Here is a 17593-nt window from a genome sequence, read left to right on the forward strand (position 1 = left end):
ATTTTCAAATTCTATTTGAGTTTTGTTTCTCTTAGAATTAAAAATGTCAAGCAAAGCGAGACCAGCTTGCTAGTAAATAAATCAAATTTAAAAAATAGAGGCAGCTCACTGGTAAGTGCTGCTATTTGAGCTATTTTTAGAACAGGCCAGCGGGCGACTCATCTGGTCCTTGCGGGCGACCTGGTGCCCGCGGGCCCCTCGTTGGTGACCCCTGGGCTATAGTGTACAACAGCAGCATGCAACACACTTCAGTTTAAAATTTACGGTTTTTATGACAGCTTTTCTTTTTGCTTGTTAACTTCAGCAGACCTGCACCAAGAGTACTTGGTGAAATGATCACAGCAACTAATGGAGGGATGCCAACTTCTGACAATCAAAGTCAGGGGTTTTATTTTCATGTTTTCAAAATGCTCCATTAGTCACATGGACACAAAAACACAGAGGGTTGTTTCTTGCAAATAGTTGGACAACTAAATGATTCCACAGAATGTTGTCATTGCCATATGAGTGTTTCCAAGCTCACTGTTAATAATTGTTAACTTGTTATAACAATGAAATTGTTATCCCCTTAATATTGCAAAGGCAATCTGATATGTGATTTGTATCTCTTATAGTTGAGTCTTTTTAAAACAACACATCATTTTGTGACTAACAATATTTGATACATTAGCATAAAATATCCTTTTTCACACACCAATAAATTATATTTGTTTTCAATAAATACTTGTTTTCTATTGAACTGCTTTAGAGAATAAAAATAACCCAAAAAATATGTGTTATATCGTAATTGCTTATTTGGTGCTGTTTATGCCTTGGATTATGACTTGTTATGGTTAGTCAATAAACCTTCTAGAAAGCATTAGCGCATCAACGTCTCTGTTGGGAAACTTTACAATAAACACAGCATGCACGCCACGGTTTAAAGTCTAAGACAGCCAACATTTTACTGGAAATATTCAAATCTGCTAGCATGTTTATACCATTATTGATCAATTAATGATTGGTAAATTAGACAATATATACAATTTAATTGCACATTGTAGTTGTGTGCTATATTTATACATACTGGCAGCACCGGGGGACTGGGGTTAGTGTGTGTGCCTCACAATACGAAGGTCCTGGGTTCGATCCTGGGCTCGGGATCTTTCTGTGTGGAGTTTGTATGATAATAATAATAATGGATTAGATTTATATCGCGCTTTTCTATTGTTAGATACTCAAAGCGCTCACAGAGAAGTGGGAACCCATCATTCATTCACACCTGGTGGTGGTAAGCTACATTTGTAGCCACAGCTGCCCTGGGGTAGACTGACGGAAGCGTGGCTGCCAGTTTGCGCCTACGGCCCCCCCGACCACCACCAATCATTCATTCATCATTTATTCACCAGTTTGAGCGGCACCGGGGGCAAAGGGTGAAGTGTCCTGCCTAAGGACACAACGGCAGCGATTTGGATGTCAATAGGTGGGAAGCAAACCCGCAACCCTCAGGTTTCTGGCACGGCCGCTCTACCCACTACGCCATAATTTGGGGACGGCAAATTATGTTCTCCACGTGACTGCGTGGGTTGCAACAGGGTACTCCGGCTTCCTCCCACCTACGAAGACATGCACCTGGGGCTAGGTTGCAACACTAAATTGGCCCTAGTGTGTGAATGTTGTCGGTCTATCTGTGTTGGCCCTGCAATGAGGTGGCATCTTGTCCAGAGTGTAACCCGCCTTCCGCCCGAGTGCAGCCGTAATAGGCTCCAGCACCCCCGCGACCCCGAACAGGACAAGCGGTAGAAAAAGGAAGGATGGATTTGTACATACTGACATTATTCACCATTGGTTGGAATTTTTTGGTTGGTTTTACTCGTACTGCTTAGTGTCTATAGGAAGGATCTATGAGACGTCTGTCATTCCAGGAGTTGTACTGTTTTTTTGGGAGCCTTTCAAGATCATCGAGAAAGATGGCATTTCTGAACTGGTCTCAGAGAGCGACAGAAGCTTCTGGAATCGATGGCTGGTTTCTGCGGGCCCCAATTCCACCATCATTTCTGCAACACTGGGCCCTTGCTGGAAGCCAGAAGAGCAAAGGATGAGTGGAAGAAAACGTACAGGATAAAAAAACTCCGCATTTCCTCTTTCTATATTACACATTGCCAATTTGGTGGCAGAGTCAGCATGTGAGTTATATTATTGTTATCATTAAACATGCTATTTGAGTTATGCCAGGAAACCAAACTGTCATGTAAACAAGTGCTGTCATTGACCTGCAAGCCGCTGAGAGTTAGCCGAATGAGCTTCATCACTTCTCTGTACTTGGTGGATTTGGTTTGCTTGGCCAGCGTCTTCAAATCTCTGCTGAGCTCATCCACTGTTGGCGCATCTCCATGTTCTTTGATTAATCTACAGTGCGAATACATAATACAGCTATGTTCCTTTTCAGGTGTTTTTGCAAAATGTATTTATTAAAGTGGAATACCTCAGAGCCAGCGAGGCAATGTGTTGGGACTCCGTAGACAGCTCTGCCACCTGTTGGCTGGAGAAGGAAGGGCGCACCCACAGGTAAGAGTAGGCAGGACTCACAAGCTCCCTGAGTGAGGATATGTGACCCTGAAGAGTGGTGGAAAATAGTTTTGATTCAATATTAAAGCATCCACACAGTATCTACCTGCGGTTTAAAAACAACACGCTTGAGACATGTTCTCTTATTTAACCACTTCTGTAAAATGTAATGACTGTTGCTAGTTCAGCATCAAGAATCCATGTGATTTAAAAAATCAGCAACAACAAAAAGAGAAATTGTGGTATTGGGTCAAACAAACTCTGCACGGACATTATAGTGCTATTGGTCCTCCAACTTTTTAGTGCCACCCTGATGCAAGGAGCCTTGGGGTCATTTTTTGACGGCTTGCTTTACCTTCACAGTTTGCTTCTGTCGTTAAATTTTGTTTTTTTCAGCTATGACTCCTTGCAAAAATTAAAGAGTGTCTTCTGCAGGCTGATTTTGAAAGATGTATCCATTTGTTATGTCACATCTGAATTACTTTAAGGTTGTGTATGTAAGGCTGGGCCAGAGCTCTCTCAGGCAACTGCAGCATGTTTTTTTTTAACAAAAACTAAGCAACACGAGCACTTTACGCCCATACTGGCCTGCCTTTACTGGCTCCCGGTTCAATTAAAAATTGTAATTACCGATTTTAAGTGCTTACAGCGAGTAGAACCGTCCTGTCTGACTGAGCTGCTGCAGCCTTTTACTTTCCCGCACAGAACCTTGAGGTCTTGAGATGGCATAAATACTAACATAAATGCATGAGAAATTAAAGGCCTACTGAAATTAGATTTTCTTATTTAAACGGGGATAGCAGGTCCATTCTATGTGTCATACTTGATCATTTCGCGATATTGCCATATTTTTGCTGAAAGTATTTAGTAGAGAACATTGACATAAAGTTCGCAACTTTTGGTCGCAAATAAAAAAAAGCCTTGCCTGTACCGGAAGTAATAGACAATGTGCGCGTGACGTCACGGGTTGTGGAGCTCCTCACATCCTTACATTGTTTATAATCATGGCCACCAGCAGCAAGAGCGGTTCGGACCGAGAAAGCGACGATTTTCCCATTAATTTGAGCGAAGATGAAAGATTCGTGGATGAGGATAGTGAGAGTGAAGGACTAGAAAAAAAACAAAAAAATAAACAGGCGAGGGCAGTGGGAGCGATTCAGATGTTATTAGACACATTTACTAGGATAATTCTGGAAAATCCCTTATCTGCTTATTGTATTACTAGTGTTTTAGTGAGATTATATGGTACCTGAAAGTCGGAAAGGTGTGGCCACGGGTGTGGTGACCGCCAGTGTCTCCGGTGGGAGGAGGTAAGAGAGTCCGCAAGCTCCGCTCATGTTTACGATAAGAGCCGACTAATTACCACAATTTTCTTACCGAAACCTTCCGGTTGACATGTGGTCGGGAATCATGTTCACTTGACCGCTCTGTTCCACAGTAAAGCTTCACCTTCGGGAATGTAAACAAGGAAACACCGGCTGTGTTTGTGTTGCTATAGGCAGCTGCAATACACCGCTTCCCACCTACATCTTTCTTCTTTGACTTCTTCATTATTAATTGAATAAATTGCAAAAGATTCAGCAACACAGATGTCCAGAATACTGTGTAATTATGCGATTAAAGCAGACTACTTATAGCTTGCATCGGGTTGGAAGAACATGTCCGCTACAACCGGTGACGTCACGCGCACACGTCATCATATGCGTCATCATTCCGCGACATTTTCAACAGGATACTTCGCGGGAAATTTAAAATTGCAATTTAGTAAACTAAACCGGCCGTATTGTGTTGCAATGTTAATATTTCATCATCGATATATAAACTATCCGACTGCGTGGTCGGGAGTAGTGGCTTTCAGTAGGCCTTTAATGTATTTCCTTTTTAAACGACCTACCCCAATCTACACTTGCACAAACACATAGCTGTCTGAGCAACTAAGATATTCAGATGTGAGCATTAAACTTACAAGCTGTGCTCTCTCTTAAGACAGAGGTGTTTTTTTTATACGAAGTGAACTGTAGTTTTCTCTTTATAAATACAAAACATTCTGAAACCTTTACAAATAATAAAGGAAAAAGATAAACGTATTCTAAGACTAAAAAAATATAGCTCTTGTAGGAGAACTGTACTTATTTTAATGCTGCTTATTATCCACAATATCTATGTAAGACAAGAATACAATTTTTTTTTTTGCTATGCATTCTATTTTGTAATATGCGGCAAGTACGAGGTGGCTAAAAATGCAACAAATGGGAGTACTCTATTGCGCCCATTAAGCCCTCTAAAAAGCATCCAAAAAGCACCAACAATACTTCATTTAAATGTCATCAAATGCATCTTAACCAAGTATCAGCGATGTTGTTATTGCACAAATGCTAAGGAACTACTTTTAGCGGCGCCATGATCACAGAGGTAACTAGTTAATGCAGCTATTGACAGACTGAACTACTGCATCACCTCTTAGTTGGTGATAGTAAATTCCGTTAATAAATAATGTCCCTCACTTGTATAGTAGAAGGTTGTTGCCATAAACCGAGAAATTAGTCAACTTTTTTTTCTGCATTAGGATTATGACAAATTCTTCATCTAAACGGAAACATATAAACATCCAATCAGTCAGCATCCCAGTGAGAGCAGACAGTGTACAGTAAGTGATAGTTTTGTTATGTTTGCAGTTTGTATTTCTTGTTTAGCACTTAGCAAAGCTGCTACATGAAGTTAGCGTCTAAACCTTGTAGGTCATTCTCTGTATATTTAGGCTAAAAATATAAGGTTCTGGATCATCATTTGCCCAAAAGTAGTAGTTGTTGGCTCTTATGAAGCTTGCTGTGACTAGTGTTAGTTATTGTTGAAAGGAAATAGCGATGTGCCTGTGAAGTCAATGTGCTGCCGTAAGGCTTAAAATTACCAAAATACATAAATATTACATGTTATTATGAATGTGCTTGTTACTACATTACATATATACAGCATGTACATCAGGGATGTCCCAACACAGGCCCGCGAGACGATGTCATAAGGTTAAAATTTAAATACCCAGGGGTCTGACAGGTGGAAAATTGTGACCATTTTGTGGACAACGTGAGAAACTTAGCTCAGTGACCATGATGTGTACTTTATTGTCTTTACAAGCACAGCTTTTGCTTTTTGACCCAATCCAAACAAACTTTCCTAGTCATGGTGCAGAAAAAAAAATACACACATGGTCACACATAACCCACCTTGCTCACTGAACTTTCTAGAGAAATTAAAAAAAAGTCCCATCACCATAAAAAAAACACAACCATCTAAATGCACTGCAAGGTATGATAGTAAAAGGCAAAGCACACTCTTCACACTTATACATGTTTGACTTTTAGCTGTTTGACATTCCGGGTTACAAAACTTCAAAGAGGTCGTCACAGATGTAAACAAAGTAGGAGTAACTTACTGTAACTCTTAATAATCACTTATATTAATAATTATATATCTATTATATTATTATAATATGTAAACGCACACTAGAGTTTGGACGCCCCTGATGTATACAAACATTGATGGAGATATTTGAATGTTTTTAAAAAGGCAGAATAGATGGAATTACCTCCATTGTTAACTGACTCTTGCCAGCGCTTATTTACAAGTTGTAATGCAATCAATGCATAAAAAAAGAAAAATGTGTTCTTGTCTCTCTTAACGATTCTAAAAGATAAGCAACATTTTTTTAAGCCCTGTTCCCCTTTAAGAAGAACAATATTTAATAGTTAAAAAGTATATTGTGTGTATTTTTTGTTTTTAATAAAACTTGGTTAAAAACTACTTTTTAAGCACATTCAACAATACCGTGAAAGTAATTATACCTGTGATAATTCTGGTCACAATAAGTGAGATATGAAACTTTCTTATTGTTACATCCATAGTCTGTACAGCACTTTGGTCACCTGGGGTTGTTTTTAATAAATACATTGAATTGAATTACATTTCACCATCTACCTTACGGAAGTGCAGAACCCTCCTAATGTAATCCTCACGCAGGACGTCTCCATCCTGTTGCACCTCGCCCGCATAAGCCGCCTGGATTCGTGCCTGCAGTTCCTTTATCAGAAAATTGCACTGCTGTTCACTTTCGATACGGTGCTGCAGGTGCACTCTGTGGGGGAGACAATTTGAGATATTACGTGCAGTATGCTCAATCATGGCAGAGAACTGCAGTCTTAAAGGTGTATACATAAATGACACCCCTCACATTTCAGCAACCATTGTGCTACAAAATATCTCCTTCTCAGGGCACAAAACTATATAAATAAACCTTGGATATACTTTAGGAATAGTCTTTGTACACCAGTATATATTTTCTATGCACTGAAAATTAGTCAACACAAGTTTTTTCCATGGGGACCAATTTCCTGGTAAATTGGTCCTCATGGCAGTGTTCCAACTAACCCAAACACACCTCCAGTTCATTGTTGTCAAGACATACAACTACCACAGCAACTCTGTTTGACTACAGTATATAATGTCATGTTATGTTGACAACATTGACGTCAGACAGCCAGTCTGAAGGGGAGTAACACTGTATTTCTATACAAACTCTACACTGACTACTTTAAAGTAGGGGTCAGGACCCCCAAACTGAGGGAAAGAAATAGCAGAGACCCCCTACTTACTTTATAAAGCTGTAAATAATTGAGATGGTTTCAATTGAACTACCCCTAATTGTACCTTGTAGTTGATGAGCAACTAATACAGTATAATGCTGCTAATCACTAGCTGGGATCTTACTCTGCTAGTTGGCAACTAGAGTGCTAAACCTAAATACTCACATGAATATAGAAATATAACAATTTTTATTTCAAACCCAGGTACAGTGAGTAGGGTGACCACGCCACTGCCTTTTCTAAACTACACTAGAAAGTGTTGGATACATTTTAACGTGTATCTAAATATATTTAAATGTGTGGAAAAATTGCAAGAAGATATAAAAAATACATTAGAATTGAGTCTAATCAACCAAAAACGTAACGACCCCCTGCAGTGATCTCTGCGGACCCCCTGTTAACGACCTTTACTCAAAGTTAATTTCTGTAGTATCGTCCCTTGAGAAGATATACTGTAATAAAATGTTTGTTGAAATGTACTCCCTTCTATTGTATTGTACAAACAATACAAAATACTAAATTATATAAGCAAATAAAGGTCTTTCTGGTGGCTTGAGTCAGTGGTTCTTGACCTTTTTTACATCGGGGCCCAACTTCTCCACTACAGAGGGGCATGGGAACCCAGTGAAATATTAATACTGAGTGTTTTAATCGTATATAATAACTATATCTGACTGACAGTTTATAACCTTGTCAAATGATGTGAAAGTATGTTTTACTCACAAAGCTTATTCTCAAGTTTTAGGTCAGGCTGATTACAAAAATAAATACGAATCAACTATATTGCAAAAGAAAACTGATGAAAAATAAATGTATATACAATTACATAGTGCTAAAATAAATACATTGTCACTAAATTAATACATAACAATGATGATATATATGTTTCTTTAATAAACTGTTAATAAATTTAAAATGCAATTGAAAATACAGCTTCAACACTTTAATCATAATTTTTGCGCTGAAGAAACTTCTCTCTGACTTCAGCTCCAGACGTCTTCTGCTTGTTTGATATTGTCATTACTGCCACTAGTGGTGGAAAAGTGTATTGCAACTGAGTACTGCTGCGGCCCATACGAAACACAGCGGAGAAACATTTTTGGCGGCCCTTGAAGTAAGGAACACAGTTTACAGTTAACAAAGACAAAAACGAGATTAGTAGTGATAAAAGCAACAATAACAATACCAAAAAAAAGGGACTCACTTGTTGAACTCAGGAAGTTTGTCCAGGTCAAGAAGAGCAGAGTGCGTTGTGATCTTTGAGGGGTTAAACTCTGAAATAAGCTCGTCTATTTTCCGTCCCATCCGATTGGCTACCACGAGGACAGGAAAGTGTTACCAGACGCTGCTTTTAGTGAATTACAAGCATACTGTACGCACTGATCACTCACTGCTGAATCCCGAGCCGCAGTTGGTGGTTATATCCAGCAGAGCCTCTGGCAGCACACCGTCTCTCTGGAATTTCTGGATGAATATGTCCCCCTGTCTTTTGGACAGTTTGCTGCCGTCCTTGTTGGTCAAGAGCGGCAGGTGTCCGAATACGGGCGGTTGCCATCCGAGAGCGCGGTACATGAGGATGTGCTTGGAGGTGGAGATGAGCCATTCGGAGCCCCGCAGGACGTGACTGACCCTCATGTAGTGGTCGTCCACTATGTTGGCAAGGTGATAGGTAGGAAAACCGTCGGCTTTCATCATCACAGGGTCGCCCTCCACCTAGTGGGGAGAACAGGGGGAATGATGGCAACAAATATGGGCACCAAAGAGAGCAAGTTCTGGTCAAATCAAGTCGCATGCATGAGAAGACATCATGTTTTGTTTTGTGTTTTTCTTATTGCATTTTAGTTCAGGTGATGGCAGAAAGGAAACATGTGATAATGACAGCCACAGAACCAACGACAGAGTTATTGTGACGCAGGAAAGCGGTTTCTGTCACAGTTGCTCAGCACGAATAGAACGTACACAACACTGGCAGCTCTGTTTAGTGATAATTATTAGAGAATTGCCTCCCGTTGGTAGCTTACATTTTTTTTTCATAAAAAGATTAACTTATTTTTACACTAATATAACTGTTAGATGTGTACTTATATCATTACCCATATAGTTAAGTAATTCTGTATGATATTGATATTGACTACTTGTTTTTTTCATTGTTTTCTTGTATTATGCATTACATTCAACAGGATTCTTTTACTTGGATTTGACATGGATAGGAATGTCTGACCTTTCTAAAAGTCTAAAATCCAGATTGAAATGTGTAGTCAATTATTTAGAATATACTTCTTTTTTAGACTTCCATTTTATTGTCATTCAAATTTGAACTTTACAGTAGAGATAAGAACAAAATGTTGTTGCATTAGCTCATGGTAGTGCGTGACAAAAAAGCAATAAGTTGCAGATACAAATAAATAGATTAATGTACAGATAAATATATTACACTTATGCATATGCATCCACGTTTATGGATGTATGTTATATTGTCTTTATTTTCCAGCGAGTTAATCCATTTTTGGGGGGGAATTACACACAAATTAAAACAAATCGAAGGCATTTAAATCTCACTTAGCGCTACCTGAGCCACCTCATGACGGCTCCATCCAAAGATGAGATCCTGAAAGGCCTCCACTCCCTCCTCGAGTCGAAACCTGATCACGTGAGGCGCACCCTGCACCAGCTTCTCCTGAACCTGCTCAGATCGAAGGTGTCGACACCGGTTGTCATACCTTAAACGGAAAAGAAGACGAGGTGAAGGTTTTAATTAGAGTGTACGGAAGGAACAGTGTTAATTTAAGACATTTTTTGTCAAAGTCGGGTGTCAGCAACCCGCGGCTCTAAAGCCACATGCAGTTCTTTAGCGGCGCCCTGGTGGCTCCAGGGATCTTTTTGAAAAATGTATGGAAATCGAGAAAAATGGGGTGAAAAATATGTTTTTGTTGTAATATGGTTTCTGTAGGAGGACAAACACGACACAAACCTCCTTAATTGTTAGAAAGTCCACTGTTTAAAATGTTTGTATTTATACTTCACTGATGAAAGTATTTGGCGAGCGCGGTTTTGTCCTACTAATTTCGCGGCCCTTGAACTCACCGTTGTGTGGACTGTGATTCAACAGTTTGTTTACATGTATAACTTTCTCCGACGCTGCCACAGAAAGACGTGTTTTATGCCAATCCTTTGTCTCACTTTGTCCACCAAACATTTTATACTGTGCGTGAATGCACAAAGGTGAGCTTTGTTGATGTTATTGACTTGTTGGATTGCTAATCAGGAATATTTGGTCAGTGCATGACTGCAAGGTAATCGATGCTAACATGCTACTTAGGCTAGCTGTATGTACATATTGCATCATTACGCCTTGTTTGAAGGCACAGTATATTTTAGCTCATTTATTTTCCTTTAATTATGTCATTTGTGTATTTAGTTTATTTTTTTATGTTTCATGACACATTATCTGTAATATTGGCTACATTTCTGATAGTTGTTTGTGTCCCATGTTGTTCTAGACCGAAATGTGTTTGTCATTCTTGTTTGGTGTGGGTTCACAGTGTGGCGCATGTTTGTAACAGTGTTAAAGTTGTTTATACGGCCACCCTAAGTGTGACCTGTATGGCTGTTGACCAAATATGCATTACATTCACTTGTGTGCGTCTGAAAAAAACGCATATATTATGTAATTAGGCTAACACGCTGTTTGTATGGAGGAAAAGCAGACGTGACGACAGGTTGTAGAGGACGCTAAATGCAGGGCTTTTAAGGCACGCCCCCAATATAGTTGTCCGGGTGGGAATCGGAAGAAATTCGGCAGAATAGTGAATTATATTTTATATAGCACTTTTCTCTAGTGACTCAAAGCGCTTTACATAGTGAAACCCAATATCTAAGTTACATTTAAACCAGTGTGGGTGGCACTGGGAGCAGGTGGGTAAAGTGCCTTGCCCAAGGACACAACGGCAGTGACTAGAATGGCGGAAGCGGGAATCGAACTTGCAACCCTCAAGTTGCTGGCACGGCCACTCTACCAACCGAGCTATGCCGCCCCAGGAGATTTTCGGGAGGAGGACTGAAATTCGGGAGTCTCCCGGAAAAATAGGGAGGGTTGGCAAGTACGGTTTAGCCAATTGGAGAAGAAGCTACCGCAGCTAGTGGGTTCATGACGATGACCTGACGTGTTACAGGCACCATTTGGAAACAATTAAGGTGTGTAAATAAACATTTACAGAATCTTTCTGTGTAAATAACTCATTTTACAACGTATATTTCTATAGCTTATAGTCCGATCCGGCTAATATATGGAACAATATTTTTCCCCCTAAAAGTTTGTAGGTGTGGCTAATAAACCTGTGTGCTTTATTGTCCAGAAAATACAATACTATTCAAGATGGTAGGGCAGGAGCAAGACCGTTCACTCTACTACTACTTTTGTAGTACACCATGGGCCAGCTTGCCCAGCATTTTAATAACCAAGATACACATACAGTAAATGCTATTGGATATCCTCAGCACACTGTTCAGCTAATAATTGCACAAAAGCCCAGATTTGTAATTTTTCAAGCTAACACACAACGATGGCAGACATACATACATACATACATACATACATACATACATACATACACACTCAGTGTAGTTATACACAATATGGAGTCATGTTATTCAACTTTTTTAATGCATCATTTCAGCTAAAATAATAACACAAAGTAAGGTTAGTGTGAAATGTACTTATTGATATATTCATGAAGTGCAGGTCTCGTTGTTAATTTAATTTTTGAGATGCTCTGCAATAACCCTAAAAAAGTGGTGTCAGGGCAACTTCATATTTATATTTTAGTCGACAAAATATAGGCTCCAGCCACACTAAAATGGATACATAGAAATTTATTGTAATTTTAGTCCACTAAAATGTTGAATAATTAAGTCGACTAAAAATAGCTAAAACCAAATCAATTTAGATGACGAAAATTATAACTACAACTAAAAAACACTTTCGTCAGAAGACTATGACTGAAACTAAATTGAAAAACTGTTACCTTGGAGTCTGTCCTGTCCTCAAAGATTCCTTTTTGAGCAGCTCCAGTCTCTGGGAGCTGCAGAAACAGTAGTAGGCACGGCCACTTTCAACAAGCTGAGACGCCGTCTGTTTGTAAAGGTCCAGTCTCTTTGACTGGAAATAGGGACCCACTGGCCCGCCTTGGCCTGGACTCTCATCTGGAGGTATACCTGTGGAGGCAGATTTCATATTAATGAATTACTTTTGATGAGTGTGGACCAGGTGTGGCTTACCCGCCCACTCTAGCATCTCCTCAATGGCCTCTGCAGCTCCTGGCACCAGCCTGCTTTGATCAGTGTCCTCCAAGCGCAGGATGAAGGAGCCCTTGTACTTTTTGGCAAAGATGTAATTGTAGAGTGCAGTTCGGAGACCACCCAGGTGCAAGAAACCTGCAGCAGCGTGAGATTAAAGCACTTTAATCAAGACACTGTATGGCCAAAGGCACTGAGACACCTACATGAAGAAGGTACATGACAATGGGCCGCTGACCTATTCATCTCTATTGCACATTGCTTGAGATGTGTGTCATTACGTTCTGATCGGTGGGGGGGGTATTTGGGGACTAATTGAAGAGCACAGAAGTTTAGGACGTAGTTCAAATTTCCCAGAAGTGTCTTGACTTTGAAATTTCCTGATATGTCCAGGGTGTAAACCACCTTCTGTCCGAATGCAGCTGAGATAAGCTCCAGCACCCTCCGCCACTTGAAGCGAGCAGAAGCGAGCAGAAAGCATAAGAACAAGTATATACATTTGATTATTTACATTTTATTATATATGTGGAGTTTGCATGTCCTCCCCGTGACTGCGTGGGTTTCCTCCAGGTACTCCGGCTTCCTCCAACCTCTAAAGACATGTACCTGGGGATAGGTTGATTGGCAACACTAAATTGGCCCTAGTGCAGGGGTCGGCAACCCAAAATGTTGAAAGAGCCATATTGGACCAAAAATACAAAAACAAATCTGTCTGGAGCCGCAAAAAATTAAAAGCCATATTACATACAGATAGTGTGTCATGAGATATAAATTGAATTAAGAGGACTTAAAGGAAACTAAATGAGCTGAAATATAGCTACAAATGAGGCCTAATGATGCAGATACAGATAGCCTAAATAGCATGTTAGCATCGATTAGCTTACAGTCATGCAGTGACCAAATATGTCTGATTAGCACTCCACATAAGTCAATAACATCAACAAAACTCACCATTGTGTATTAATGCAGAACGTTATAAGTTTGGTGGACAAAATGAGACAGAAAAAGAAGTGGCATAAATCACGTCTTAGAAAGTCAGAGAAAGTTATGTATGTAAACAAACTAGGGTGAGTTCAAGGACCGCCAAAATTAGTAGGACAAAACGGCGCTCCCCAAATAGTCGAATCAGTGAAGCATGTTTAATAGAAATAGTGTGCTTTATAGCAATTAGGGAGGTTTGTGTCATGTTTGTCCTCCTACAGAACCAAATTAAAACAAAAAATGTTTCATATATTTTTGAAAAAGCTCCAGAGAGCCAGTAAGGCGGCGCTAAAGAGCCAAATGCGGCTCCAGAGCCGCGGGTTGCCGACCCCTGCTCTAGTGTGTGAATGTGAGTGTGAATGTTGTCTGTCAATCTGTGTTGGCCCGGCGATGAGGTGGCGACTTTTCCAGGGTACACCGCCTTCCGCCCGATTGTAGCTGAGATAGGCACCAGACACCCCAAAGGGAATAAGCGGTAGAAAATGGATGCATGAGATGGAATACATATACAGCAGGGTTCATCAACGCGGTGCCCGCGGGCACCAGGTCGCCCGTAAGGACCAGATGAGTCGCCCGAAGGCCTGTTCTAAAAATAGCTCAAATAGCAGCACTTACCAGTGAGCTGCCTCTATTTTTTTAATTTTATTTATTTACTAGCAAGCTGCTCGACATTTTAATTCTAAGAGAGACAAAACTCAAATAGAATTTGAAAATCCAAGAAAATATTTTAAAGACTTGGTCTTCACTTGTTTAAATAAATTCATAAATTTTTTTACTTTGCTTCTTGTAACTTTCAGAAAGACAATTTTAGATAAAAAAATACAACCTTAAAAATGATTTTAGGATTTTAAAACACATATATCTTTTTACCTTTTAAATTCCTTCCTCCTCTTTCCTGACACTTTAAATCAATATTCAAGTATTTTTATTTTATTTTATTGTAAAGAATAATAAATACATTTTAATTTAATTCTTCATTTTAGCTTCTGTTTTTTCGACGAACAATATTTGTGAAATATTTCTTCAAACTTATTATGATTGAAATTCAAAAAAAAAATATTCTGGCAAATCTAGAAAATCTGTCGAATCAAATTTAAATCTTAATTCAAAGTCTTTTGAATTTCTTTTAAAAATTTTATTCTGGAAAATCTAGAAGAAATAATGATTTGTCTTTGTTGGTAAAGAATCTGGGTATTATCTTCGACCCAACTCTCTCCTTTGAGTCACACATTAAAAGCGTTACTAAAACGGCCTTCTTTCATCTCCGTAATATCGCTAAAATTCGCTCCATTTTGTCCACTAAAGAAGCTGAGATCATTATCCATGCGTTTGTTACGTCTCGTCTCGATTACTGTAACGTATTATTTTCGGGTCTCCCCATGTCTAGCATTAAAAGATTACAGTTGGTACAAAATGCGGCTGCTAGACTTTTGACAAGAACAAGAAAGTTTGATCACATTACGCCTGTACTGTATATACCTTTATATACATATATACATACATATACACCTGTACTGTATATACCTTTATATACATATATACATACATATATACCTGTACTGGCTCACCTGCACTGGCTTCCTGTGCACTTAAGATGTGACTTTAAGGTTTTACTAATTACGTATAAAATACTACACGGTCTAGCTCCATCCTATCTTGCCGATTGTATTGTACCATATGTCGCGGCAAGAAATCTGCATTCAAAGGACTCCGGCTTAATAGTGATTCCCAAAGCCCAAAAAAAGTCTGCGGGCTGTAGAGCGTTTTCATTTCGGGCTCCAGTACTCTGGAATGCCCTCCCGGTAACATTTCGAGATGCCACCTCAGTAGAAACATTTAAGTCTCATCTTAAAACTCATTTGTATACTCTAGCCTTCAAATAGACTCCCTTTTTGGACCAGTTGATCTGCCGTTTCTTTTCTTTTTCTCCTATGCCCCACTCTCCCTTGTGGAAGGGGTCCGGTCCGATGTCCATGGATGAAGTTCTGGCTGTCCAGAGTCGGGACCCAGGATGGACCACTCGTCTGGAGTCAGGACTCAGGATGGACCGCTCGCCTGTGTATCGGCTGGGGACATCTCTACGCTGCTGATCCGCCTCCACTTGGGATGGTTTCCGGCTGGCTCCGCTGTGGACGGGACTCTCGCTGCTGTGTTGGATCTGCTTTGGACTGGACTCTCGCGGCTGTGTTGGAGCCACTATGGACTGAACTTTTCACAGTATCATGTTAGACACGCTCGACATCCATTGCTTTCGGTCCCCTAGAGGGGGGAGGGGGGGTTCCCCACATATGTGGTCCTCTCCAAGGTTCTCATAGTCCTCATTGTCACCGACGTCCCACTGGGTGTGAGTTTTCCTTGCCCTTATGTGGGCCTACCGAGGATGTCGTAGTGGTTTGTGTTGTGGTTTGTGCCGCCATTTGGGACACTAGTGATTTAGGGCTATATAAATGAACATTGATTGATTAATTGAAATATAGCTTGGTCCAATTTGTTATATATTCTAAGAAAGTGCAGATTGGATTTTAACCTATTTAAAACATCCATCCATCCATTTCTACCGCTTATTCCCTTTCGGGGTTGCGGGGGGCGCTGGCGCCTATCTCAGCTACAATCGGGCGGAAGGCGGGGTACACCCCGGACAAGTCGCCACCTCATCGCAGGGCCAACACAGATAGACAGACAACATTCACACTCACATTCACACACTAGGGCCAATTTAGTGTTGCCAATCAACCTATCCCCAGGTGCATGTCTTTGGAAGTGGGAGGAAGCCGGAGTACCCGGAGGGAACCCACGCATTCACGGGGAGAACATGCAAACTCCACACAGAAAGATCCCGAGCCTGGATTTGAACCTAGGACTGCAGGAACTTCGTATTGTGAGGCAGACGCACTAACCCCTCTTCCACCGTGAAGCCTATTTAAAACATCCATCCATCCATTTTCTACCGCTTATTCCCTTTCGGGGTCGCGGGGGGCACTGGCGCCTATCTCAGCTACAATCGGGCGGAAGGCGGGGTACACCCTGGACAAGTCGCCACCTCATCAAAAATACATATTTATTGTGAGAAATCATTATGATGATCAGTGTTTCCACAAAGATAAATATCATTAATTATTAATAATCACAGAGTTAAAGGTAAATTGGGCAAATTGGCGATTTCTGGCTATTTATTTAAGTGTGTATCAAACTGGTAGCCCTTCGCATTAATCAGTACCCAAGAAGTAGCTCTTGCTTTCAAAAAGGTTGCTGACCCCTGATATACAGCAGCAATATTCCAGGCGTGCTTACATATGTCGTTGTTGTGTGCACCTCAGTTAAAAAGAACATAAGCGTCCTCACCCGTCGGGCTTGGGGCAAACCTGACCCGCACCTCACCCACAGCCGTGGTGGAGCAGCGTCTGACGAAGTCGGAGTCCGGGTGGCGTGTAATCCGTCGTCTTGTAGCGGCAGCAGCACCAACATAACCCGGCATGTTGGCCACAAAACACCGACAGCTTCTGAGCCACGACCCTGACATGATTAACCACCAAGTACGCTAGATGTGTGTTTTTTAACCTAGCTGGACGAACAGCTACCTAACTAATGTGCTTATATTACGCGTCATTTTCTTTAAAAAAATATTCAAATAAAGCATTACATCGACTATAAACAGAACATTTATCTATTGTCATGTCAAACTATTTGACACCGGATACACGAGGAAATAATAGCATGCCATTGGATAACGTTCTTATTCGACGACAATAGAACACATTTTGTTCAGACACTGCCATCCAGCGGTTAAATGAATAATGTCACCCCACGACTCTGAGGGAAAAAGCTGAATAGAAAGACTATCCATCCATCCATTTCTACCGCTTATTCCCTTTCGGGGTCGTGGGGGGCGCTGGTGCCTATCTCAGCTACAATCGGGCGGAAGGTGGGGTACACCCTGGACAAGTCGCCACCTCATCGCAGAGCCAACTAGTTTGGACAAAAACTGGAGTATGACGTTCTATATATATATATATATATATATATATATATATATATATATATATATATATATATATATATATATAGGACTGCAGGACCTTCGTATTGTGAGGCAGACGCACTAACCCCTCTTCCACCGTGAAGCCCATATATCC

At 40.5% G+C, this 17593-nt stretch overlaps 1 protein-coding gene across 1 annotated transcript; it reads right to left on the reverse strand.

Moving 5' to 3' along the window:
- Positions 1-349: 349 nt before the first annotated feature.
- ears2 (glutamyl-tRNA synthetase 2, mitochondrial) lies at positions 350-17189 on the reverse strand. Its single transcript, XM_061880334.1, has 10 exons — positions 16803-17189; positions 12462-12617; positions 12209-12398; positions 9754-9904; positions 8576-8897; positions 8389-8497; positions 6520-6676; positions 2465-2595; positions 2253-2388; positions 350-2055 (listed from the first exon to the last, which is right to left on the reverse strand). Exons 1-10 carry the CDS (start codon positions 16978-16980, stop codon positions 1882-1884), a joined length of 1704 nt encoding a protein of 567 aa, XP_061736318.1. The 5' UTR covers positions 16981-17189; the 3' UTR covers positions 350-1881.
- Positions 17190-17593: the final 404 nt, after the last annotated feature.

Source organism: Nerophis ophidion, linkage group LG20 (genome assembly GCF_033978795.1).
Source record: "Nerophis ophidion isolate RoL-2023_Sa linkage group LG20, RoL_Noph_v1.0, whole genome shotgun sequence".
Classification (NCBI taxonomy): domain Eukaryota; kingdom Metazoa; phylum Chordata; class Actinopteri; order Syngnathiformes; family Syngnathidae; genus Nerophis; species Nerophis ophidion.